The sequence below is a fragment of the Dermacentor albipictus genome, chromosome 1, assembly GCF_038994185.2.
Source record: "Dermacentor albipictus isolate Rhodes 1998 colony chromosome 1, USDA_Dalb.pri_finalv2, whole genome shotgun sequence".
NCBI lineage: Eukaryota > Metazoa > Arthropoda > Arachnida > Ixodida > Ixodidae > Dermacentor > Dermacentor albipictus.
In genome coordinates, this window is record NC_091821.1 from 431,432,947 (window position 1) to 431,459,412 (window position 26,466).

A 26,466-nucleotide genomic window follows, 5' to 3' on the forward strand; every position below is an offset into this window, starting at 1 on the left:
AGCTACGAGAACAGACGCACGTCACCACTGTTCTCTCATGTCCTACCTGCAACGCCCTCTCGGTGATGGGGAAAAGCACAAAATTGCTGCACATCAGGCTGGACGCCATGGGGAAGAAGATGGAGCGGAGAACCTTGGGCAGCAGCTCGCGGTAAGCGCCTGGGCTCTTCTCCTCTTCCGCGCCATCGGCGGCTATGCTGACGCCGTAGTCGAGCACCGTCAGCTCGAAGTTGAACAGGGCGTCGTTTTTGCCAGATAAGTAGCGCAGACGTGCATTGTTGAATAGCGTCAGGACTAGTAGAGCCATGTGCTGAATCTCGCCGTTGTACCAGAGCACCGTCCTGCGAAGGCCCAGTGGCCACGGAACGATAAAACATTGCAGCTTAGCAGGGTTGTCCATGGGCCTAGCAGTGCCTTATTAATGTTTTCTTTAATTATGGGGATTTACGCGCCAAAACCAATTTCTGATTATGAGGCACGCCGTAGTGGAGGACTCGAGAAATTTCGACCACCTGGGGTTCTTTAACGCGCACCTAAATCTAAGCACACACGGGTGTTTTCAAATCCCCCCCCCCCCCCCCCCCATGGAAATGCGACCGCCGTGGCCGGGATTCGATCCCGCGACCTCGTGCTCAGCAGCCCAACACATTAGTATTCCTGTGTTCATATGTCTCTTATATTGGTACGATGACCCGAATCGTACATTTTTTAAATAGGTGTCTGCCTAAAGCGCCATTTCGCCGACATTTCTTGTCATTAACTTAGATTTGTTGTGGTGGAATCAATAATAAGCGACGCTGTAAGTACAGTCGCCCAAATCTTTAACTGGTGTGCGGGAGCGGCGACTTTTCCGTGCGTCAGCGCCGTTTGACGGGGCGAGGCTGGAAACAGTCTGAGGCTAAGCGCATGCGGACAAAGCGCGCTCAGCTGGGCCCATCGTCTACTAGGCTGTTTCCAGCCTCGCCGCGTCATACGGCGCTGACGCCCGGAAAAGTCGCCGCTCCCGCACACCAGTTAAAGATTTGGGCGACTGTACATGTGCGGACAGAAAGAAGCATTTGGGAGATAGGAGCTGTGGCCGAATTCTATATCGATGCTCCGTAGCGGCCTCGAGGAGGAAGAAACTAGATCGCTCATGCACTCGGCCCAGTGCTAATAGCCAGCTTGCGCACGACGGTCAGTCCCTTTGTCCGTTCACTGCAGCCTCTCTGCGCTGTACACTTGCTAGACTGACGGAACTCATAGTAGCTATACAGCGTGCAGCTGTTTGTGGAGGTTGAACCTAATTGGCTCGAATGCGCCACTACATGAACACGCCCCCGTGACACAAGCAATTGCGGCGATACGCTATCAGCGCCATCGCCGTAGTCAGCGTTAAGCAGCAGAAGCAGCGATCGATGCTCAGGTGTAAAGAAACAGATCCAAAGGTGTGAGAGGGCTATCTGCGCCAGCCTGTGCGAATGCATTGTGCCGTTTCTAGCTTGCCCTCGAGGACAAGAGAGTGCGCTGGGATGCAGTTAGGGTGCAGCTTTTGTGTTCCAGATAAATTTGTGCCGACCTGTGCAGTCCACGCAGAAAGTTTGCGGTGAAAAGTTGCTGCAAACTCTGCGCGAAAAGACATGCATCTAGATACAACTATAAAACACCTGCAAGTCCGGGCCACGTGCGCGTGCTCAGGAAATATGCTGCATTTTTCTGAGGTCGCGCATTCCGTAAACTCGACTGTCCACAAGGATAATGTAAAATGGCGTTCTTGGAACAGTTTAGTGAACTACAATTTCTGTCGCTTTCCGTATTTGCGCTATACGGGTCTTGAACACGCACGTTTGCGGTATCGTGACATAAGAGCGTACCTCCCTTGTTCCAGCAGCTGCAGTACGAAGTGCGTCCTGAAGACGTACTGACGCAAATCATCCTTCCCTATGCTAAGGAGTAAACCTTCCACGTTTTGGTTGGGCAGGAGGATGTCTACGTGGGTGGTATCCGGGTGTAACAAGGGCTGGACGTAGTCAACGTAAAACGGTCCATCTTGCGTAACTTGGGCGAAGCCCTGAAAAAAGAAAAAAAAAGCAGTTGGACGACGCGCTGGAAGATGTCTGTTCATTGATCGCTTATGCAAGAATGTTTGTTTCGCATAGCTCCAATTAAAAAAGAAAGCTAGAAATGAAACCACTTAAAACTAAGAGCGCATAAAGTTAAGCCTAACTTTCACAGCCGCTATACTGACGCCTGTAACTGCAGCACTCAGTACAAAGCACGCATCGGTAGACCTAGAAGAGCCGGCTCTGATAGCTACACGATAAGAATATATGGTGTTTCTACATACATAAACAGCTCTAAATCCACGTCGATGGTGACGTCCACATCTGCAAAGCTGCCTCCATAGAAACATTAATTTGAGAAAACATTCAAGCTGGCTCTGTCGGCTTTTAATGCGCCAACCTACTGGAAATAGCGGAGCTCGCACATGATGCAACCGCCATTGGCTTGGATAGACATTTTTTAGCCGACATCACTGTACTAAAACATTTTTAGCAATTTATGTAAACTGCCGGCATTTAGGACAGGGCGCATGTTTGAAGAGCGGTGGTAAGAAAAAAATTTTGAAGGGCTCATTAAACAAGGGTGCCTAAAGCTATACTTCAACGGCACAATTACAATGAATGTCTGTATCATTTACCTTGTTTTAATGCTATTTCAGTTATTACTGTTCATAATATTTCGGTCTATCAGCTAAACTGGAAACTTTAGTAGTGCGGAATAATTCTGTTAAGACTAACTTACATAACAGGAACAGTTTTTCATGGCCCCTTCGAGTTCCTAACGGTAGTGTACTGTGTAGAAGACTTGTGTAATACGCCAGACTTAGCGAACAGTTGCTTTCGCTGAATAGAAACTGGTCCGTACTCAAAATACATCAAATTAGCGCAGACATAGGCAGTATTTACAAAACATTTGTGCTAGAATCGTTAGTTAGAGCAAATGCCTGCCAGTCTGATGCAGGCCATATTGCACGCGTGTAAATATTGTTAACATATATGTTAAGAGTACTTACGAACGAAAATCCGTACGAGTTCGGTCCCCTGAGTTTAGCTCGACCTTTGAGGCATCCGTCCTCAAACATTTGAGAAAATGCATTGACACGCGCCGTGGTGGCTTAGGGGTTATGGCATTGCGCTGCTAAGTCAGACGTCACGCGATTATAAGCCTCACACGAAGCAACTTCCTCACACTATCGCGGAGATCGGCAAGTCGACGAAATGAATTGATACTACAACTTACGAAATGAATTGATTCGAATGCAAAGAACCCTGTGCAAGATAAGTCCCTGCACGAAGCCGTGAACAACTGTGGTAAAAGGAGGTCACCATTAAACCCAAAATATGCGCACGGCCGTGCACAGCGAAAAGCGGCAGCAGCGGTGACAAGGCAATTTCCCAGTCCGTCCTCAGATGTGCTTGTACAGTCTTTCTCATCTACCGAAAGATCCCCAATGTGGCACTAGCGAAGCGAAAATAAACGGGGTGCTTCCAGCTCTCCAGGGCAGTGACAGAGGATGTGCTGCCTAGTGGACCACGTAAAGAAAAAAAAAGAAAACGTCTTACGTAGGCCTTGCCGACCAGCTCGACGAAGGTGTAGGAGAGCGTATCGCCCACATGTTGGGCGACAACTTCGCTGCGGTACAGTGCTACGCCCTCGAAGGTGAACAGCAGCCAGAGCAGCATCATAGGCAGCAGCCAACTGAACAGCGGCACCTTCAGCTGCCGCGAGACGCAAATGGCTCGCTTGCAGATCATCGCCCACATGCGGCCCGCGGGCCCCGGGTTTGAGGACACCGTGTTCGCCATCAAGTGGACTAAGGCCTCTGCACACAGAGAAGACCGGTGCTCTAAATTGAGGTTTAAGCTCTGAAAAGGGGAATTGGTTGCTCCACACAAAAAATAGGTTAGCAGCTGCTTTCGAAGAAGGTGCGTGTTGTTGGTAAATAATATTCTTTATGAGGTATGGAGTGAACACCAAATTAAGAACACAGCACCTTCTGTGTACATGTTTTGTGTCTTGTGGTTTCTTGCGCGATAAGCCGCAAAACCAAAAAAAAAGAAACAAGAAGAAACTTAGACGAGTTTACACGTAAGATGCAGTGTTATCCGAAGCACGTTACTGCTGGTGTACACGTGAGACGTGGCACAGACTGGCAGAGTGCCTTGCACGCAAGTATTCTGAAGACGATCACAATTGTCTTTGTGCTTCTCATTAGATGACACGTGACAGTGTTGCACCCGCCACACACGAGAGTTCACTTTCCCTGAGCCCCGCATGGGCAGCTATATACGCAAGTTTGTCAATAAGCAACACGATGACGCATTCGCGCCAAAAATATTACGCACAAGAAGCACGTGGGTCAGCCTTTTGTCAGGTTGACAATTGATAAAGGTAGGCAACGTTGCATTTAAATATGTTAGGATGATTCAGAAGATCCTAGTCGTACTTTACAGGGCCTGGCTTTCTCTTCTATTAGTTATATATTTGATTGCATTTTACCGCTTCGTAAATATTTCTAGGGGATCAATTTTCCCGCTGAAACATTTCATCTTGGCGTACTCGGTGAAATGAGCGTCTGCCGTCCGATGCATGTGAGTCTAGAATGAATAATTTCCCAGAAGCACGCTTACCCTGCTGCTCCTATTAGACGAGGACGTAGGGCTTTTTACCATATGGTAGGTATTATTGCGCTTGAGAGGGACTGTCGGAAACAGGTGTGTAGATCCTAAGTGAAGTAGGTTACAAAACGACACATACATAGAACTTAAGCTTTAAGTCGTAGACAGACTATCCCAGCTTGGCTTCTGTATTTTTTTATACAGAAGCTTGCTTGTTGGCACCTCCGGTTTCATCATGGCTCCTTCACTGTTAAGGCCAGCCTAGCATGCTCCAAAACAGCCAGTCGCTAGTGTGACGTGAGCTCAAGAGTGGTGTTTGTGGCCGCACTACTATTGTGGACGCACACATGTCTACCTAATGCTTATAGAGGTGCCTGCACTCACGAAAGGCGTTTGTAGTCCACTCGAGGCTAAGCACTGCGCATGTGCTTCAGCAGCAGCATATGGCTTTTTGACAAGGCGTCGTGACGGCGAGTTGAGGGCGTGAGTATGGTTATGAGTATGCATGAGTATGAGTATGAGTGTTCTGGTTTCCGTACCGCCTTGAAAGGTTGAGTGAACGTTTCAAAGTTTCTGAGAGCTGTTTCGGAGTGCGGTCCTAGGCGCAAAGGAGCGTCGTTATTATGGTTGTTGTGAACTGTGTAGAAAGCAATTACAGCTTGGAATATTAAAGGGGAGATGAACAGTGTTGGCCGTAATGAACCTATAGCACTGAAAAAACTAGCAAATGTCTGTTTTGTTTCCGAGTATGCTGTAATTTACATAAGGGACAGTAAATTCAACACTTTGACTAAAGCATCTTTTTTTATGTTTTTGTGGGAAATTCAGAGGGACATCTCAGGATACCGAAAAATTTCCGAAAGCGATGCATTTGTCCGACGTTCACGTAAGCTAACCGTGGATGCACTTTACAGGTAAATAATTGAATCAGGTTGGCGACGGGTGCGTCGGCGTGTTTAGTAGTTACATTTCGACTGTACATTCTGTCTTACATTTGTCTGTTTGCTCGTAGGACATGGAAGCCTGTGTTGTCACGTTCCTTCTGCGCATTTTTCGTTTGCGAAGGAAAACGGTTGCAAGGAAAGTGCTATACTACGAGTCCGTCTAGTTGTCGGTTTCTCGGTGAGCAACAGTCCGCTCACGACCTGCTATAGCTGCGGATAAAGTCTGCGTTCAGCAAGAACTAACCCTTGGCATCGATCATGGACGCCTCATCCTTGTTGAGTTCCATTTGTTTCTGGTGCTGCAGGTGGTGCTCTTCACCGACGCGGATGAGCACGTCTTCCAGCGACGTCACCGTCACCCCAAGCGATTCGATGCCCAAGGCCTTGCTCTCCTTCTCGATGTCCTAAAACGTGAACAGTAATTTACTCTCCCTGTTTCGTACGCTACAAAGAACTATTCAAGATGACAATGTGTACCTTGCCACCGCTTCTCATAATTTGGCTCCGTTGAATGCAAGTTGGGGGAAATTGTGAGTGTTGGTTCTGACAGCGATGGATGGGCAAGATACCTTGAAACGTATAGTGTCATTTGGGCAGGGAAAGTGGAAGCTAGGCTTTGACCGAAGTAAAAGGAAAGGAAGCGACATGAATTCAGAAAACAGTAAGCGAGTTGCTGTCACAGCCGGAATTAAGACGAAGGTAACTTACGCTGTGGGCTCGCACGTAATGGTCAAATCATTGTCTAGAGAAGCGACGGAGTAGCGAGATATTACTACTATGAAAGGAAAATGAAAAACTTCATTTTGGGAAGCTGGGGAATTCATGGACGTATAGAATGGGCATGATGGGTGTATGACGTACAACAGTGAGTACTCTGGGCGTTCCAGACTGGCTCGTTCTATGTGCGTGAAGCGATGCCGCAGTTTTGGAGGATAGACAATAAAGTAACTCGGTTCACGGGTGATAAGTCTTCCACATCATTTGCTGAATAATATGTGGCATAACCCGGCGAACATAACTTGTTGCCCACGTACAAATGGAAAACAGCTTCATCTTTGGCTAGTTCTCTCGAAATACATGTTCAGTTCAGTCACGTTAAAGCCCTTACAGCAGGTTTATTATCACGGACATAACGTGCATCTATATTAGTGTTGCGACGCGCAGAAGTACTACATCGCGTGCAGTATGGGCATGGGCAAAGGCATATGAGCATGGGCATATGAGCAAACAGTTCAAACGATGCGGAAAAAAAAAAGGTCATGGATTCAAAACAAAGTGGTACCAGTTGCTGTATGTAGGCTATTGAATGAAGCGAAAAACTTTATTAGAAAATATCACTAACGTCGGAATAAATAAGGCGGCATGTTTTCCACGCCTTTAGCTCGTTAGGAACGCGGATAACGACATTTAGTTCGGAACGCTGGTAGATAATACAAGGCGAGAAAGTAAGTTGGCCTACCTTTGTGCTCGGGGGGATAGTCTTAGACTGTGACCAAGATTTTACACATTCACTTTAGCTGAGTGTAGGGTACACATTTACGAAATGATTTTGTATCCTTTAGGGGCCTTGCAGGTCTGCATTCCAGAGTGGTGATGTATGTATTGTTGACCACTTACAGAACTGTAAACTCCGAGTTCTCACTAAGAGAAAAGAAAGATATGTTGGTATTTTGGCCAGGTGGCTCTTATAAAGAAAATAAGCTTTCAACAATTACACGGCTCAATGTTTCTTAAATGTAACATGTCTTGCTCCAATATGTCTAGCAGCTAAATATATTCCCGCGTTTTACACGCATTCGAAAAGGAGAAGCTGGAGTTTAAGCACTAACTTTCGCCATGGTCAGGCCAAGGAAAAGATCCGAGAGGCAAAGAAGCGGCGTACGGATTACTGAAGCTGACTTTCGGGATACCATTTTTCAACGACTTCAGTTGCGAAGTACAATCTCACAGGCTTGATTCCGGACGCTGGAGCTGCATTATGCTACAGGCGGTATGCAAAAACTTTCATGTGGTGTATTTTGTTTTGCGCGTTAAAAAAAGATCACGCGGCGGTAAGCGACGGCGCTTTCGTAGCCTGAGTGTTTTGTAGCGTTCAACTCAATGAATGAGTGAATGAATTCTTCATTCAAATATTCGACCATTTAATGAATTAATCAGTCAAGGCTCTACTGAAATGCGTGTTGATGCCAGTTGAACTCACACGGAACATAGTGATGATGCCTTTAGTGGAGACTATTTGCCCCAGGTGGAAGACGGCCTCGTTGGTGGAGTCGCTCTGCAGTTTCGCCTTGGGCGCATGCTTTTGCAGAAGCGTCTCGATGCCCTCCACGTCGCATTTGGGGAGCTTGTGGATTCGCATCCGGTAGCCCGTGCCGAATCGCTGCTTTAGGAAGGTCGGGGAGCCGGCACAACTGAAAGATAGACGCGATTCTCTTTTAGGTTTTCAAACATGCACGGGAGACGAAAAGGGACGTTACATGACGTCTTCCTCCATAAGAAGGGAAATATTAAAGAACTGAAGAATTATAGGCCCATTATGAAGGTACGGTTTTGCTTTCAGTATTGCGTAAAATATTCACCAAGGCAATTTCCAAGAGAATCATAGAATCGGGGCAACACTTGAGTACACCAAGCGAACAGGCCGGCTTCACAAAGGGGCATTATACAATGGACCCCCCTTCCCCCCCCCATTGCATGCTATTAGTCATAGAATCGATAAAGCCACGGAATACAACCAACCTCTCGATATGGCTTACATAGAATATGAAATGGCATTTGATTCAGTAGAGATACTAGCAGTAATAAAAATTTTAATTATGAATTTTTTTTGCCGAAACCAGTATCTGATTATGAGGCACGTTGTAGTGGGGGGGGGGGGGGGTCCGGAAATTTGGACCACCTGCGGTACTTTGACGTGCACCTAAATCTAAGTACACGGGTGTTCTCGCATTCCGCCCCCATCTCAATGCGGCCGCCGTGGCCGGGAATGGAGGCATTGCGTAATAGGAGAGTACAGGAAGCATACGTGAATACCTCGGCAAATATCTACAGAGACTCCACAGCTACCCTAATTCTCCACAAGGAAAATGAAAGGAGAAATACCTGCCAAGAAAAGGGTCAGACAGGGAGACATGATCTAAGCAATGCTATTCACTGTATGTTTCGAAGTATTCAAACTATTCGACTGGGAAAGATTAGGACGCGTGATCAACGGATCGCTTTGCAGATAGATGGCCTTGTCTTGCTGAGCAACACTGTGCAAAATTGCAACTATAGATTGGGGGCCTTAACCGCGAAATAAGGGGGTTGAAGAATAACATGCAGAAGACGAAAATAATGTCATACAGACTCGCAAGCGAGCAAGAATTCGTGATCGGCTGCCAGCCTCGAGAATGTGTGCAGGAGTAAGTTTATCTAGGTGAAATACTCACATGCCACCCTGGCCGTGAGAAGGAAGTTTACAGAAGAACGAAAATGGGTAGGAGAGCGCACGGCAGGCATCACAAAATCATTGCTGATAGCTTATCGCTATCCTTATAAAGAAAAGTGCATAATCTTTATATTATACCAGTACTAACGTACGGTGAAGAAACAGAAACTTCGAGGTTAAAAAAATAGCTTAAGAACAAGGACCGCGGAAAGAGCGATGGAGCGAAAAATGTTAGACGCAACGTTAAGAGACAGGAACAGAGGAGTGTGCATCAGAGAGCAAACGGGGATAGCGGGTATTCTACTTCGCGTTAGCAGCAACATATAGAGCTGGGGAGGCCATGTAGTGCGTAGGGCAGTTAACAGGTGGACCATTAGAGTTACAGAATGGGCGCAAAGGAAGGGAAGCGCTGTCGAGGGCGGCATATTATTAGGTGGGCTGATGTTTCCGGAAATCGGAAAGATCTAGCGCAGGACAGAGATAATTGGAGATCGCTGGGAGGGCGTTCGTCATAAAGATAGGCGAGCGATGATGATGGCGAGAATGATGACGATGGAGATGATGACATGTATAGGCATTTCTAAAGAAGGCTTTTTTCAACAATCTCACACCTAGCATTTACGGTCCAAGTCGATTCAAAAGATGATCACAGATATCTGCGGAATAGGAGCTGCGAAACCCTCTGGACTTAAAATTATCTTAAGTTTAATATTTGCATCCACAAACTATGTTGGAGATAAATATTGCTACAGTGTCATCGTGTTTTGAAGACTCGCTGTGCATATTAAGAAAGCATGTTCAGAGATGCACGTCATGAAAGATGCCGAAAAATATGTTTTTATGACAAAACTGCTTCTGCAATTGTCTTCGCTTATCTGCAATTGTCTTCGCTTATTGGGGGCTTGCACAGTGCAAGCTATGAGAAATTACACAAAAAGCGAGGGATCTCCTGTTACATCAGTGGTTGAACACGAAATCGAACACAGCCGTAATTTTCGCGGATAATTGCAATCGGTAATCATCGCGGTTCAAGATCACATCGGGTCCCGTGTGGCAGCACAAACGCGCGCAGTGATCATATGACCTTTCGCCGCTGGAGAGTATTGTCCACGACTCCCTGACACGTACAAGCGTCTATTTGGTGTGTTGCAAAAATAATATTATGCGGATTCAAAAGCACTGTGGAAACAAGTGTCATGAGTAGCCTGTTGCATGCACCTGGACACCTAGCCAAGCGTGGCCTCCGTGATCTCACCCATACACATTTTGCGTTTCCCAGTGAAAGGTGCACCGGTGCCATCTCGGAGGCCACGAGCATCGTTTAGATTTGTGCACAGTATTACCAGACGGCAATGTACATTAGTGGAACACAATGCGATGCCAGCAAAAGTTTGTGAAGTGACTGTGCATGTGTGACGACAATGGGAACGCCACGGCCCGACAACGGCTTGACGACGACGAGATGGGCTCGTTGTCGTCAGTGACAACAATGACATAATTGGATCATTTTACTCGTTCGAGGGAACGCTGCAACATTCCCAGTTGCGGCCGAGTTCAAATGCGGTTCATTGTCGCATATTGCCTGAAATCGCAAGCTGACGCGAAGGAAAAAAAAAAAGTCGCAGTTTCGCCTGGAAAGCGAAGCATGGACTGCTGTAGCAAATTAGTGGACAGCTATACAAAGGAAGGACAGTCGCTTTATAGGCCGTATAAACCTGTAAACATCGGCATACTAACCAAATTAACAAGGATGGCGCAACCGGCGCACAATCTAACATGAACACGTCTCAGTCGATGACTACGGAAACTCCTGGTGTTAACAGCGCAAAACGTAGACGGGACACGAGACGAGAAGACGACACCACAAGCGATTTTTTTTAACAGCGAAAAACGTCTACGTTTTGCGCTGTTAACAGCAGGACGGAAAACTAACAAGCCCAAGCTGCTATTCCAGGTAAACTCGCTGTGAAAACGCTGCGGGGAGGAAACGCGTCCACAGCAGCGAGCGAACTGGCCTTCGTGCTGTCTCTCGCATAAATGCGAACTACGCCGAAAAAAAAAATTACCGACGATTACGTTACTTCCTAATGCGAAATTTGAGCGCAGCAAATAAGCTGTTTCACCTTTTCGATAGATTGAGGCAAAGAAATCGAGCAACACATGTATGCGCTATCACAGAATTTTTTTTTTATTTTTCACACGTATTCCTTTAACAAAGACTCCATTAACAGTTCTTGACAGTCATGAAGGAAGCTTTGTGGTCGGAGAAATAGACTGATATATGTTCGACTTGGTACACCAATGCTTGATTCTCAAAGACGAGATCTATACAAGTGCCTCGCGAGGTTGTCACAGCCGTGGGACGCGTTACGAGCGAGAGGAACGGGATGTTCTCCCGCATAAGTGTTAGGAAATTGCTGTTTGTCTTTATGTCAACATTAAAGTCCCCCACTACTAACATCGGTGTGGATCGATGGACGGTTAAGGCGAGTTGCAGGAAGTGCACGACGTCTTTCGTGAGTGCGGTAGCGGACTCACGAAAGCGGTATCAGTCGGTCGCTGCTAGCGCTGGGGGGATGAAAGGGGGGCGGAGCTGGTTATGAGGCCGACGACAACGCGAAACCCAGGAACGGACGCCAAAGAGCCATTTGTGTAGCCAGCCCTCCTCCACAGTCTCTCCTCCTCCCTTCCATCATCCTCCCTCGCCCGGAGAGCCGACAGCGCGCATGCGCGGCGGCGGCGCAGCGGCGCATGCGCGGCGGCGGAGCGCGGCGGCGGAGGCGAGCTGGTTACGAGGCCGACGCCGACGACGACGACGCCGACGACGACGCGAAACCCAGGAACGGACGCCAAAGAGCTGCGCTCTAAAAAAACGCAGCTTGAACTCAACCCGTCGCCGATGGCTTCCAAGATACAGCGGCCCGGCCAAGCGCGCGTGGCTGCCCGGGCCGCCAGGAGTGAGCCAGCGCCCCCCTTCCCCCCACCCCTGAAGCCTTGAGCGCGACGCAAGGCGACGCCCATCCTCCCCACTTTCCACCGTCGCGTGCGCGAGATTGAGCCACGATCGGCTCCTCACCCTCGCAAGCCTTCACTCGCACATACGGCATAGGGCACGCGGCGACGATTTTGTCGTCCTGGGAGATTATGCGGAACCCGCTGGCGACGGCGAGGGCAGAAATGCGCATGGAGTGCCCATTTATTCGCTATCGCATTAAAACGGAGGAAAGTTGCATGCTCTCGTTATCATAATTCAGCTGTTGCTAAGTGGCCTGACCCTTAAGCCAACCGACGCAAGGCGCTAGCTTGAACGAGGGAAGAAGAGCGGTAATGTTCGTACTCACTCAATGCCATGGATCGACCTGCAGCTTAATAAGTAGAGCATAGTGCTATTGTGGTGCAGTATCTGGGTTCCGAAGACACGATCAGTTAAGCCGTACCTCTTTTTTTATTCAGCAGCGGGTTGTGTGAGACCTCCCGTTGCGCCTACTCGGCAAAACAGCAGCTAACATCCGTGAAGTGGGAGGTACGGCGAAAAGAGACTTCGTTTTAAAATCTGTTTTTCAAGGCTAGTTTCTACGTTGAAGGTTCCGATGAAATATCGCGTAGGAACGTCCACGTAAACATGCAAGATGGGAATTTGAACTCGGCTGCCTAGAACTTCCTGAGTGCTGCCACTCTAAGCATTACTTGGATGGCAGCGCGCCACTCAGCAGTTCAAAACAGAAGTATGAACGTCTGTTACCATTACAGTTACAGGATATCTCAGTCATGCTTGTTTTTCATATTTTCGATTCTCCGTGCTGCAGTTTATGCTACATCAGTTGGATGCTGAATCTATTTCGGTGGCATCCAATTAAAATTTTATCAGTCAAGTTATCAACGGTGCTATTAAGCGCAAGTAAGAAAAGACTTGCCCCAAGAAAATAACGTTTGGAGTAGGGACAACTTGTTAAACCAAAACTGACACACAGAACCGCCGCTGAAACCTTGCATGAACTTTGCATGATATTGCTACCCGCCGTGATTGCTCAGTGGCTATGGTGTTGGGCTGCTGAGCACAAGGTCGCGGGATCGAATCCCGGTCCCGGCGGCCACGTTTCGATGAGGCGAAAGGCGAAAATATCCGTGTGCTTAGACGTGGGTGCACGTTAAAGAACTCCTGGTGGTCAAAATTTCCGGAGTCTTCCACTACGGCGTGTCTCATAATCAGAAAGTGGTTTTCGCACGTAAAACCTCATAATTAATTTTTTTCATGATCTTGCTAACCTGGTGTGATGTATTACTTTCACAAAAGCATGCTGATGAACTGTAATCAAGCCAGAATGCTGAAACAATGTGATGCGCACCGGACGTGGCCGTTGGCTATCACCACTATGCGGTCGCCCAGCACGTCCGCTTCGTCAAGATGCTGGGTCGTGAGAAATACTGCGCAGCTCCGGCGTATCTTAAGGAGCAACTCCCACATCTCTCGGCGGCCATCCGGGTCCATGTTAGACGTGGGCTCGTCCAAGATGATCACCTATGCACGGTCCAGAACGTTTGATTCTGTGGTGCGCTACAGTGATAGTGAGCCCAGTGCCCCACGAAAATTTACATAAAGTACTCGGGACTGCAAAGACAGCGTTTCAGAATTTGAACGCCACCTCTGTCGCCCGTAGCGCCGGCATGCGGGGTAGATAGATCACTCTACAGCTGCTATTACGAACCATTGAGTTAATCTGAACCCTTAGTGAACACATGAACATATGAACGACAGTGATATACGCTTAAGGCAAGGTTTTTGTGCCAGCTTCAGTGCTACCTGAAGAATACCATCCAACCATCTCGTGGACTCGCTCCAGCGCGTTTTTATAGTCTTTTATCATCTGCGAGAACGGATGAGAAGTTACGCACGTTATCATTTCGGATATAAGTACGCCGAAAGATGTCAGCACAATATTCATAATTTTGATCGCAGCTGAGATGAACATATGTCAACGAAAGATCGACTAAGTAGCTGGTTTCTCTCCCAACTCAGGTCCGTATTGTTTCTTTGACGAACGTCATAATGTTTCACAAATGGGGCTCACGGTAGCAAGATGACCAGCAAATCCGAACCATTACCGAACTTTCTGCATACTAAACACTTGTAATGTGACCCAACTTCTAATAATAAAATTCTGATTCTGAAATTATTTCTGCGCAAATAACTCTAGTGGCTACGCATTCATCGCTCCCTGTCAGCATGCGCCATACATAAGTTGATCAGGCTTAAAGTGCATCACCGAGATGCATGATACCGTGTAATGCCACATTTGTGTTTTGCACATAGGTTCTTCCAAACGCTCCTACCTTTGGCTTGGACACAATGGCCACAGCGGTGCAGAGGCGTCGTTGTAGGCCCAGGGACAACGTCGCCGCCAGATCCGAGCGGTACGGAATAAGGCCAGTTTCGTGTAGCAAGGTGACGACTTCCAGCCGCACGCCGTCGTAGGGAGTGCCCTTAACCTGGAGTGACAGTAGAAGAGAGGCATTGGGGACGAATGAAGGGTAAGAACTACACATACAGCATGCGGAAAGCCAAGGCGACAGGCAGCTTACGACAGCGAAGAAGACTAAGTGCTCTTCGACGGTGAGGTCATCGAACAGCAGGTTGTCCTGAGTGCAGTAGGCGATGCTTTCACGGGCGTCCTTGGTGCTTGTCATGACGTCATATCCACCTACTAGCACGTTGCCGGAGGAGCAGTTAGTGAACCCTGAAAAGTTAGCGAAGGGATAATGTGTAGTCACAGCTGCCTGCCTATCGATATCCTTACCGAGATTTAATTAATGAGACTATGAAGCACTTTATAATTAAGCGAGCCTGAGGTCACCACAACGGCAAAACCTTCTCAATTGATACTTTAAGCACAGATAGTGCCAATAAGTATAACATTTTCGAAACTACAGCTGCGGCTGCACGGTTGTAATTTCAGCTTGATACATGCTTCAAAACAACATTCTTTCTAAACTACAGTATCAGTGGTGCGGCTAAATGAGTGTCGCCACTTCGTCAGTCACCGAACCTCCGCGCCTAAAAACAAAAATTGGGTCAGCCAGCACAGGTGGGAATTGCCATATAGTGCATAGCATTCTTTGTAATCATCACTTACGAAGGTTATGCTCTACTCCTGGAACCGAAGTTGGTTTCAAGAGTGGAGCTTGGGGTTGCTATTCTTAAAGATAAGCAACACCAAAGAATACCCCGCACACCATGACTATCTCCCGAGGAAACTCGTTTTACGCGCTAGCGTAACTGGCCAGCTAGTGAAATCGCCGAATGCACGTATGAAGGATGCGAAGGAGGCAGGCGCCTGGAGGTGAAGAGAATCGCGCGGTGAAGTAACGCCACCTAGAGGAGAGTGTAGGCAACGTTGAGAGAAAGGGAGGTGAAGACACGAGGCAAGGCGTCGCGGAAGAGGAAGGCGGCCGGAGGCGCGCTTGGTTGACCTCATCGGGCAGCTGATACGGGTTTGTGTGAGCGCTGTAGAGGTATCGGGTTCGTCTCGTGATCGAGTGGCCGAGCGAGAAGGACGGAGCAGCAACGCAAGCGGCGGCTGGCCGACCGCGGGTCAACCGGCGCCATAGTCATCGACAAGCGCCGGGCACAAGATCCACAAGTCCGGCAAAAGGCGCTGGCTTCGCGTGTCCACGAGACTTCCGGTGAGTGTGCAAGGCGGCTTGCGACAATGCGTGTGTATGAGGCCAGGCGCCGTAGCTTAGAAACTCCTCAACAGTGGCAAACCCATTTGGAAGCATAGCGCAGTTTCTTGCGCGAAGCCCGGAAGCACAACACCGAACAATACATATCGATTGCGATATCACATCAGTAGACAGCTATGCGAAGTAAGGATAGCAATTTTATCGGCCGTATAAACTTCGAAACATTCGCTGACTAACTAAATTAACAAGAACGGTGTCAGCGTACACAGACAAACAAGAACACATCTCACTTGATGACCTCACTCATTCACTCTCACTCACTCGCGGTCAAAACGCTGCCGTGAGGAAGCGCGGCAGTAGCAGCGAGAGAAGTGACTTTCGTGCTTCAACGCTTCAACGAAGACTCAGCGGCAAGAGCACAGCGCCCAAGCAGCTACGAGCCGTTGGCGCCATCGGTACATCTTCGAACTCTGCAGATGGCTTTCAAGATAACGCGCACGCGGCTGCGGAATACGCAGTTGCTGGCGGAGCATTACGCCGGCCCCGCTCCCTCCCCTCACCTCGTTACCATGCACGCGACGGAAGGTGGCGCGCTGCCTCCCCGCTTTCCTGTTTTGCGCACGCGAGATTGAGCCGAGAACGTAGGCTCACCGCCGCACTGGTCGCACGCTTTCACTTATACATGCAGTATACGGCGCGCGAGGATGACGTTATTGCCCATCGACTTTGCAGAACATCGAGGCGACGACGACGCCAGAAATTTGCCTGGAGCGTCCATATAATCCATATCGCAATTATATAGAAATGACATGCATCGTAACCAGCATTCACGAAGTGAAACGTCGCTGTAATTTTTACCACCAATATTGTGTTAAGTAAATGAAAGAAATGATGTGGTGCTTTTTTTTCTGGCATAATTTGCCCAACGATGAGCTCACCTGCGCTTCAATGCGTTATCTGTAGAAGCTTCTCAGTTTCTGCGTACGCTATTCTCTCGTTGCTTGCGTTTCCCGCCCATGCATTACCCGCTCAAGCTCTCACCTGTGTTCTAAGTGAGCCTCCGTAAGGGCTGCATTTCATATAATTTTCCTCGTCACATTCTGACATGTTGCTTCCTCGTCAATGAGCTGTTTCTTATGGCGTGGCCTAAGTCAGAATGGGAATCACGGTTACTATGTGAATTAGTACGTGGCTTGAGATGCTCTTGTGGCTTTGTTTATCACGCTATATCTGCATTTATTGTCTTAAATTTGAGCCCAATGTACACTTGTATGAACGCTGGGTACGCATAGTCGTTGCTAACTGCAGCGGTTCAGGTTGTCGAGGTGGCCAAATGGAAACGCGCCAAGCATCACAACAAGCTCACTTGCGCGCGAGAAATTCATAAGGGTGTTTCGCTCCCCTTAGGGAGCATGTGCAGTAACTCTGTTCGGGACAAGAAACGGAAGGACGAATGGAGCAGAGCAGGAAATAATCCTGGGCACGTGCCCTAACAATGCTACGGAATAAAGCCTATGAACAGTCACACGAAAGGGAAAGTAAAAGACCCGGCCTGGTGTTGTCCCTTCGCAAATAAAGAGAAAACTGTTTGCCTTGAATACAAACTATAAGTACCGTATAAACAGTTTTGTCCGAAGCTACAAACACAATCGTAAAGGTCCACTCTTGTGGTAAGGCATTTTCAAGCACTTTCATACAGAATGTGAGACACGAACAGAGTCACAAACAGATGCGTTATGAAGTTCTCATAATTTTTCGAAACAATATATAGTGAGTTTTTATAGCGGTGATGTCCAAATTCAAACTTTGTTTACAATCACCGAGCATGCTCTTTATTGCACCAGTTACCAGAAAAACTTAGTGCCAGATCTGAATGCACTTTAGTGGCAGCTAACAAGAATGAAGTAACAATGAGCATATTTTTTAGAAATTTTTAGATGCAAATATACGTTTGGTGCCAGAAGGAAACGCCGCTTTCTTTCAAAAGCACGTACTGTGAGTAATAATGAGCTAGTTTGGCAGCTAGCGCGTATAATATGACATCCTACAAGCAAAATTAAAATAATAATGGGATTGTATGAAGCTCTCCTGATGGCAAGTAGACGTTTTCTTTGAGCTCTTAGCAGCCTGAACGATTGCAGCATCTTGCAATTATTGCCCGGTCTACTTAAGCAAATGCGACAAAAATGGTCACATGCACACAGTTCATTGTAACTGACTTGCATTTTTTTTTGTGCAGTTTAAATACATAACGTCCAAACAGTTTCACATCAAGGGACATAGTAACTTGTTCGCCTTTATTTCTGTGAATGAAGAGCACATGTGAAAAAGTACTCAAATGCTTTTTTTAGTTTATGCCTAACTGGTATAGTCATTGTTTTCTTGAACTATCCCCGGCTGAATCCTTATATCATTATACAAAGAAAGAGACACAGAGCTATGACCTCTGCGTTAAGAATGGCGCGCTTAAATCAGCATCCTTAGGCATGAAACTCCACGTAGCATGCATACCACACGTTGGGCATTAAAGAGTTAACAATAGTTGAGTTCATTGGTCAACGTCATCGCTAGAGTAACAGTATAAGGCCCGAATTTCAGAGCTCACCGGTGATCATGTTCAGCAACGTGGTTTTGCCTGCACCGTTGTGGCCTAGCAGCACGGTAATCTGGTTCTCGTATATCCGCAAACTGACATCTTGAACGGCGGCCACGCCATCGTAGTCCTGCGTCACATGCATATCGGTTGCGACGTGTCAGTGCTGCCCTTAGTCAAGCTTAACTACTTTTGCTTACTTTAGGTAGGCATTCACTGAAGCAAGCAACAAAGTTGGGAAAATCGTAACTGTATATAAGCTCTCTATTCTCTAAGCTTATCAATCGATACGTCATCCCGTTGTGCTAGCTTCTGAAATCAATGTTGCAGCGTCACTCACGGCAACAGTTATCTTCACGTTCGCTACGCTGTTATCGTTTCAGATGGATTACGCACCACCTTTAAATAAATGCAACGGAAGGTAAATAATATTTCTTTGTGTGCATAGTTTCAGTGGCAGAATAAAAGGTAAGTGTTCTGCGCCAGCAGGGAATGCGTTGTCGTGTGACTAGTTCAACCTATTAAAAATCTTCGCGAAAGATTGCTGGCTCTCCCGTAATCGAGAGTAGATGTAAGCATGAAATGGCAACCGGTAAAGCAGATTGGTTGGATATGATACTGGCCTCGATATTAAAATGGGTATAGTGCATGTTAACAACGCCACACCCCACCACACCAGACCGCACCACGCCATACTGTGCACTGGTCCATATTGACGCTGCCCAGCTAGAAGAAAACCTGTTGATAAAACCTGTTTAAAAAAACTTTTTGAAAATTGCAAATTAAAAAAAATAAAAACTATCAAACTGTGAAGTGTCTAGTTCTGCAACTTAGCAATAAAAATGGTATCACAACGCTAGGCGATGCATGTAATATTAAATCTAAAGCACCCACAGTTGATGTATTATGCACTGCTATTATGCACACCACTAATATGTGAGTAGGGCGTTTGCAAAAATTATTGTAAACATAACGAATTCGCGTAATATACGAAAACATTATATTAAATTTGCCCGCTTTGAATGTTCTAACGGATGCAGTCTACAGAACTGCGATATCTGTTCTTGGTGCAGAGTTACGGCTTTGTGAACTTCGTGCTTCTACTTTGCTCAAGCTTCCCAAATTTATACGATCCTCACAAAAACGAAAAATGCAGGTCTTATATCAAAACTATCCTAGAGTAGTGACAGGAATTTAAGTTTATCTCTCAAAGGCGACAAATTGCAATACTATCAGCCAAATCATTATCGTAGAAAAACATTGCTCCATTTTACATGTATTTGTATTAGTGGAATCTGAGCTGGGCCCTCTTATGTGCTTATAGCGTAGAAGACCTCCAGGAAAAGTGACAGTGGTGCCTGATAGGTATTCCAACTCTAATCGCCTATTCTAAAATTCCCGCTACAGCATTTACCCACATATCTCTTTCATCAAAGAAATCTTTCATCAAAGACATCCAGTGGAAATGTTGCCGTACAGACTAGCACACGTTAACGAAGCCGAATAGGAGAGCTTGTTGAAAGGCTGCAGCCTTAACAACAATAGTAGCAAGGCAGCGTTCCTTTCTAAATTTGGCTTTCAACCTCATTCAGACTTCTAAATAAAAATTTCGTTTTTAATTATTTTTACCTTCAAGACGAAGGAGTTTTTCCACTCCAAGTAGACAACAGGCCACGTGAAGAGATAATCCCTCATGTGTTGCTCATATTGATGCCGGGCTAAACAGACACTTTCTTTAAAAAATGAAACGAATGGATGAATAAACTGAGTCGTTGGCTATTGCATAGCTATGTTATCTATAGCATAAAAATGCTGTTTATCTGCTATTCACTCTAAGGGCCAACACTTATTCAGTATCAAGCCGGTCACACCGACCTAAATACCCGTATAAGGTGCAGTCCTAAATATTTACAAGTCGTTATGAATGTCCTTTTTAGGTGTTGCGTACTATATTTCTGCAATTGAAGAAATGACCAATGTTATTTCGGATTGAGACCTCGAGAGGTGTTTCCGCCAAAAGAAGGAACGAACACTGTAACACTTGTCCAGAGATCAGGATGTTCACACATCAAGATATGCATTACAAGCGACGGGTGTCAATATCTTAAAGGCAGAACAGTCGCTATATGACAGACTGGACTCGACATCCCAATGTGTGTCATTACAGTGACGCTCCGAGGATAATCTAGGGGTCCGGTGGACTTCTAATAGCATAACTGCGGAAATATTTAACCGCATTGGTCAAAGCCATGTCTTCGATTGCACGTACAGGGTACAGAAGAGAGCACGTAATAAAATACGTCGGAAAAATATTCATTTTAGAACATTTGCAGCCTCTGCTCGACTGCCAGGGCCAAAAAATGCCTTGCACCGCCTTTTCTAAGCGCATTCCCAGAAACTGTCATTAACATTCTTTTGCGAGAAAATCCCTCTCCGACAAAATAAGAGCATTCACAAACTATTAAAATAAAAAACGTTGACGTAGTTGACATAGCAGGTTATTATTACAAACGTGTTTCCAAAGGTTGCAGCAAAAAAGAAAACGCACTTGAATTTAGGGCTGTTCTTTTTCCTCTCGAAAATAACTTACGTTTGCACGAGACACACTGACACAATATTAGTCGAATGTCGGTGTGTTATACTGATACGGGGGTGTACTAACAGACACACACGGCCCGCGTGGGACGAACTCGACATGTACACAGTTGCTGGGGTGTGTACAGAGCTGTGCGGCCTTGGCACGGATAACTCGATCGCACAAGTCAAGCCATGCTCGAAGGCAGCGCTTTTGTGTCACGTCTCTGCATCATCCACGACAAGCGCGGTCGTGGTGTGCTTTTAGGGAGCAAAGCGAACGGATGTGTTCAACGCTACTCAGGTTCATAACTCTGGAGGAAAACCGCAGGAAAAAGCCGAAGGCACTCTGGCACTATAAGGACATCCAAGGCGCTGTACGCGTTTATTCATTGCCCTTCACGTTCTCTTCGCCTTAGCGCACGTTACAACGAGCGATTGACAGAGTTACGCCTCGTCTGGACGCGTCCGTTATTACACCAGGCTTCCTTCTTACTTCATGGTTACTTTCAGTGCAACACGCACAACACACATAAAAAAAAAATCGGCAGAACTTCATTTTCTTTTCACGTCAACTTGGGTAGCTGGGGCTGTGCTACTGAGTGTGCGCAGCTGTTCAATGATGAATGTTCGTGAAGTATCCTAAGTACACTAATCGTATTAAAAGGTTGCATACCAATGCAGATAATGGCACACATACATGCGTAAGTTTTCGAAAGAACCTTAATCGCATTAAAACTATTAGATACCGGCACTAATACCGGAACGTGCGTGAAGCATAAGTGTGGTAACCGCACTAAAAAGAAAAAGAAAGCGAAACAAGGTTGGTAGAACGCATGTTGGTTTAGTATTTTTTTTCTCGTGTGTGTGATATATAACTGCTTGTTGCTGGGGTAGTTAACACTTTTTGCGGTGGAAAAGACGGCAAAAAATGAAAAGGAGCGACCGAAGAGAAAATGACGTTCTTTTCCGTCCGGTTGTTTCTTTAATGTTGTCACATCTTTTTGCCCGGCAAGTAGAGTGACACGTATGCTGCGCTGAAAGCTGCCATCAGTTCGCAATTTCAGCTCACCTAGATTACCATGTTAATAAGCTGCGTCTAAGACCATGCACCAGCTTCCGATCACCGCACCCGCGACCTTCTTTTCGTATCTCTGCCTTCGCATGGATAGAAGCAGCGCGCGCCCTCTTTTGCTTTTGCTTGTGACTGGTGCCTGCCAAAACTGAGTTCAGACTCGGTGCAGTTGCACACTGCACCCGCCGCGGACGCTCAAGAACGAAACGAAAGAAAAACGAAATGAATGAAAGCTTCATTCATCTGTCGCGCCCCAATCGGCGAGGTTGCCCTGTACGTCAAGGCCAGCAGCTTAGAGCTGCATGAGTCACTCGCATATCAGTCATTATAAACTCAGAAATAAATTAATTTTTATTCGAAAGTTTACTGTGAAGAGAGCTAACATCTCCGACTCATGTGTTGTTGGTGGCGAGAGATGCTTGCCTTGCTGGCATGGACGAGGTCTATTGCAACCGACTGATCCCTTGGCTCGGGCTCGAAGTTCTGGTTCTCCTCCAACGTCCTTGAGGGCGCCTTGACGAACGTCATACTGGGCAACCAATAATCCAGCTGCGTAGCGCATTGAAACGAAATGAAAACTGTGGCGGCACTCATCGCGATATTATACAAAAAAAATTGCGCAGGCTTGCACGTCTATTTCATTTTAAAAATTTGGCTACGTGCACAACACCGAATAATGCAGTCGGTAAATGCGATGCATCTAATACAGCGTAAGCAGTTAAGGATCGCCTGATAGCACTACACTGCTGACGCATTGTTCCTTATTACGGTACTAATCGTTAACATGTTCAGCAAATATACCGTGGACAAACGTACTCAAACAGCGGTTTGCTTGGTAAATCTTCACTGGGATGACTCACAGAGGATGTCATATACGTGACGCCATCACACCGCCCCACGTTCACTTTCTTCTGGCCCTGTCGGACGTCCTACAATTCGCAATCGCGGGGCTCCGGCGCTCGACAACCTTTACGCTGTTCTATTCTAAAGCTGCTGATGCAGTGCAATACGAACGCGCCCCACCCACTCACCTACTTTGAGCCTTTTAAGTTCGTGGTGACTTCACTAGGGAAAACGTCGTTCGCATGGTCTTTCTAACTGTTGTCTAATGTCTTTTATACTGCCCGAACATGCACGGAATGTTCAAGTATGTTTCATTACTATTTGTAACCCGTTTATTTTCGTCATTTTATGATACGGTGTTCACGTGAACATTGAATATTTCAACTATAGTGTACAACTGTTCTGGAGTGTACTTATATATTGACTTTATTTGTTCTATTGTTGCGTTGTTGTATTTGCACTACCTCTTTTTAATTTTTTTAAACTGCATTTTTTACTTGATTACTGTAAATTTGCTTTTGAACGTATGAATCGTAATACCGCTGTTATGTACGTGGGCCTTTAGGTATCTTCGGTGTTACTGCCGCTTTTCGCCTAAGGGACCCCCAACTGTCGTTGGAAATAAAGATTTTGATTGATTGATTGATTGATTGATTGATTGATTGATTGATTATTCCGCTTTCAAGGTAGCGCCAAAACCTCCACAGGCCGAGTGAAAGGCCTCACTCGTTGTCTTCCTTTCATCCTGCATGTGTGAGTGCCTCGAGCTATACACTTTCAAGCTTCGTCATCGTTGTGCGTTTCGTAGCAAACGTAAAGTGGCCCAGCACCCGAAAAGGGTGCAGGAGCGGTTTGGCGATCCCCGGGCCTATGGGCATCGCGTTGTCCAGGTACCAGACTGCGACGACGATGAAGCAGTCGCACATAAAGCCCACGAACACGATCTCGGCCAGCGTCACGTTGTCCGGCGTGGCAGCCCGGTCGGCGAAGTTGGACCAGTTCGCTCCGTAAGTCACTGGAACGCGTGCAGAGTTCTTTAGTCTGGCGCACATCAGCGCGACGTGACTTTAGGCGTCAATTGTCGGTTCAACAGAAACCTTTAAACCAAAATTCGTGCGGACGAGTAGGGCTTCGGATCTTTATCGTTCACGCAGAAACGTTTAGCAGCGTAGCTCTGCTTTTAAAGGCAGCTGTAACGAACGTTTCACGAATAGCGTCCAAAATGTCTTGAAAACAGGAATGATGAGATAAATAAATAAATTCTTGTTGCCTGCACTTACCATAGAGGCATAACAGAAACTGACTCCATAAAGTAATTAGACAAAAAATTGTGCAAGTGAGACAAAATAACCTTTTTTAGGCAAACGAGACCGGCGTTTAATCTCAATGGAAGACAGGAAGGCCACTAACACAGGACCTCCGAACCATTTCTATAGAAGCGCAAAAAGTTAACATTGCTAGACTTTACACCGCAATGATTCCGGTCAATTTCACACAAACGAAACTGAAAAGTTCTAGGGCGCCAAATGGCACGTCCGTTGAGGACGCCCACGAGTGACGTGTTTGCTTATTCACAGCTTGGCAAGCATCTAGCGAGCGTTCCAATCAAGCCGCAATCTGGGTTACTTCATGCTCGCCCGCTGAGGCGCAGTCAAGGGGCATCAATTGCATGGCTTTGTTTATTTAAAGCCTAATTTGCACTATTATATTTTTTATTTATTTGACCGTATTATATTTAAATGCGTGACTCGATGGTAAAATCAATCAAGCGGAAATAAATTATCTCGTCTTTCCTTTTTTAAAGGCATTTCGGATGTATTTTGTGAAACGCACGGTTTGCTTTTCCTCCTCACGTTTAAATCAGCGCCAACCATTACTTATGGAACTGGCATGGGACCATTATTTTCCATGCATACAATTTCTTCTGGGTCGGAAGACTGGTGCAAACCAAATTGGTGCGGCGTGCAACACGGCTCTCTGTGTCAGTAGTGCACTTTTGTATTACTGATTGCACTTATTACTTATAGGGAAATGATAAATTTGAACAGCAACGTGCTCGCTTTGCTCTGACGATTAGATTGTGCCACTTTGCGTAATCAAGTTGGTGAGTCACTGGCTCATGATGCTGATGATGATGTGCTCATGGTGATGATCACGTTTATTGTCATCCCATTTAAAACTGGGCGGGGGCAAATAGACCACTAGCCAGCTTTGATTTTATACGGTTTCACAACATCTGTCGTTATCTAGTCTTTTCCCTGTATGAGCTCGATCTTGACTTTCGTATTTAAAACCTCTATTGCAATAACTTCGGTTCTATCAATCTCTTCCCTGCTTTTTTTCCTACCAATACTGCAATCGCCTCTCAATTGTCTCTGCTGCTGACCAGTTGATCCTTTCTTCAGCTTTGCATCAGAATGCTTCTGAAAGGTGGACACTACCTGCGGGTCAGTCAGTGTCTTGGCATTCTATTACGAGCTGCCGAGTCATTTCCGGGCCTTTCTGCAGCACGCACATGCCTCAACATGCGTCGCATATTTGCTACAATAAGGTTTTGTCCTTGGGCAGCCAGCCCGGGCATCAGTTAGCATGGCACTCCCCTTTGCATTATGATAGATTTTCCCTGCAAATTTCTTTCTTGCCGCTTTTGTGAATCTCCGTGGTCTTTTTCCGTTCGAATTCTTTGCATCCAATTTATGGTCTCTGTAGGTCTCACTTTCATTTAATAACTTCTGGTTTTCTACTTGCCCTTTAAATTACCCTGTCGAGAACCGCGGCGTCTGCAATAATTTGAGGCACTGTGCAAGCCGTTATTTTTTTATTTTAATTAATTACCTAACTAATTTGGTCTACAATTTATTATATATTTATTCCAATTTCTTCAAGCTCTCGGCAGTGATGAAGTACCAGCGCCACAATGTTCCCGGTTTTTAAAACCAGCCGCCAGCGACAACACCCGCACGTGACGTCACTACACTAACCCTTTAAAACTAACACGCCGAGGATGACGAGGCCGCCTTTGACGAAGATAGGTCCACCTATCGAAACGTTGGCCAGCCTGTCTGAGGCACTTCAACCCTGTTTTTAAAAAAGTTTATACCACAATGTTCCCGGATGCATTTCAGCCAATTTCAGGCAACCGGTGGTTGCGCAACAAAAACATTTGCACCAAAGAAGATATATCGAACATTGTTGACACCTGCCTAGGTCACTCAGCCTTTCTTTTCAGTAATGGGGGCCTCTTCCTGCTTGGTGAAAAAACACAGTGGTGTTTGCATCAGTGCGCTTCTTTTCACTGTAGCTGTGTACATTTATCTGCGGAGCTTATTAAACAAGCGGAAGCAAGCAAAAATCTGCGTTTCGAAATACGATAGGAATTACGTAACTTAACAAGTACGACTACGCACTATCGCCGACTGTCGTCTGCTAACGCTCGGCCGCGCCCGTCCACGTAGGAGTAATGTTTTGACCACATTTTTATAAGTCTCGTGGAAATCGGATGTCGCTAATCTTTATTAGTTTTGAACGCTCACTCAAGTATAGCTTCGAATCATGCGAAACTTGAGGTCAGACCAGAAGTACTCTTGCCAGCGAGCGCTAACTCCTGGCTGCTCCTGGCTAGACGCTTTGTCAGCCTTCGTTTCCTATTGAGCTCTTGTGCTGAA

At 46.4% G+C, this 26,466-nt stretch overlaps 2 protein-coding genes across 2 annotated transcripts in view; one reads left to right on the forward strand and one right to left on the reverse strand.

Annotated features, from left to right (window-relative positions):
* LOC135908470 (phospholipid-transporting ATPase ABCA3-like) overlaps positions 1-26,466 on the reverse strand; it is an 84,585-nt gene that overhangs the window by 34,542 nt on the left and 23,577 nt on the right. The window contains exons 7-17 of the mRNA XM_065440248.2: positions 23,632-23,816; positions 22,382-22,507; positions 18,322-18,439; positions 14,616-14,770; positions 14,367-14,522; positions 13,382-13,554; positions 7,806-8,016; positions 5,850-6,009; positions 3,606-3,865; positions 1,854-2,050; positions 47-341 (exon numbers count right to left, since the gene is read on the reverse strand). Coding sequence (XP_065296320.1) covers positions 47-341; positions 1,854-2,050; positions 3,606-3,865; positions 5,850-6,009; positions 7,806-8,016; positions 13,382-13,554; positions 14,367-14,522; positions 14,616-14,770; positions 18,322-18,439; positions 22,382-22,507; positions 23,632-23,816 — 2,036 coding nt within the window. The remainder of the gene's footprint in view (positions 1-46; positions 342-1,853; positions 2,051-3,605; positions 3,866-5,849; positions 6,010-7,805; positions 8,017-13,381; positions 13,555-14,366; positions 14,523-14,615; positions 14,771-18,321; positions 18,440-22,381; positions 22,508-23,631; positions 23,817-26,466) is intronic.
* Positions 15,589-26,466, forward strand: part of LOC135908476 (cholinesterase-like) — a 281,744-nt gene continuing 270,866 nt past the window's right edge. Inside the window, exon 1 of the mRNA XM_065440272.2 lies at positions 15,589-15,716. The gene's annotated coding sequence lies outside the window, so the exon portion shown is untranslated. The remainder of the gene's footprint in view (positions 15,717-26,466) is intronic.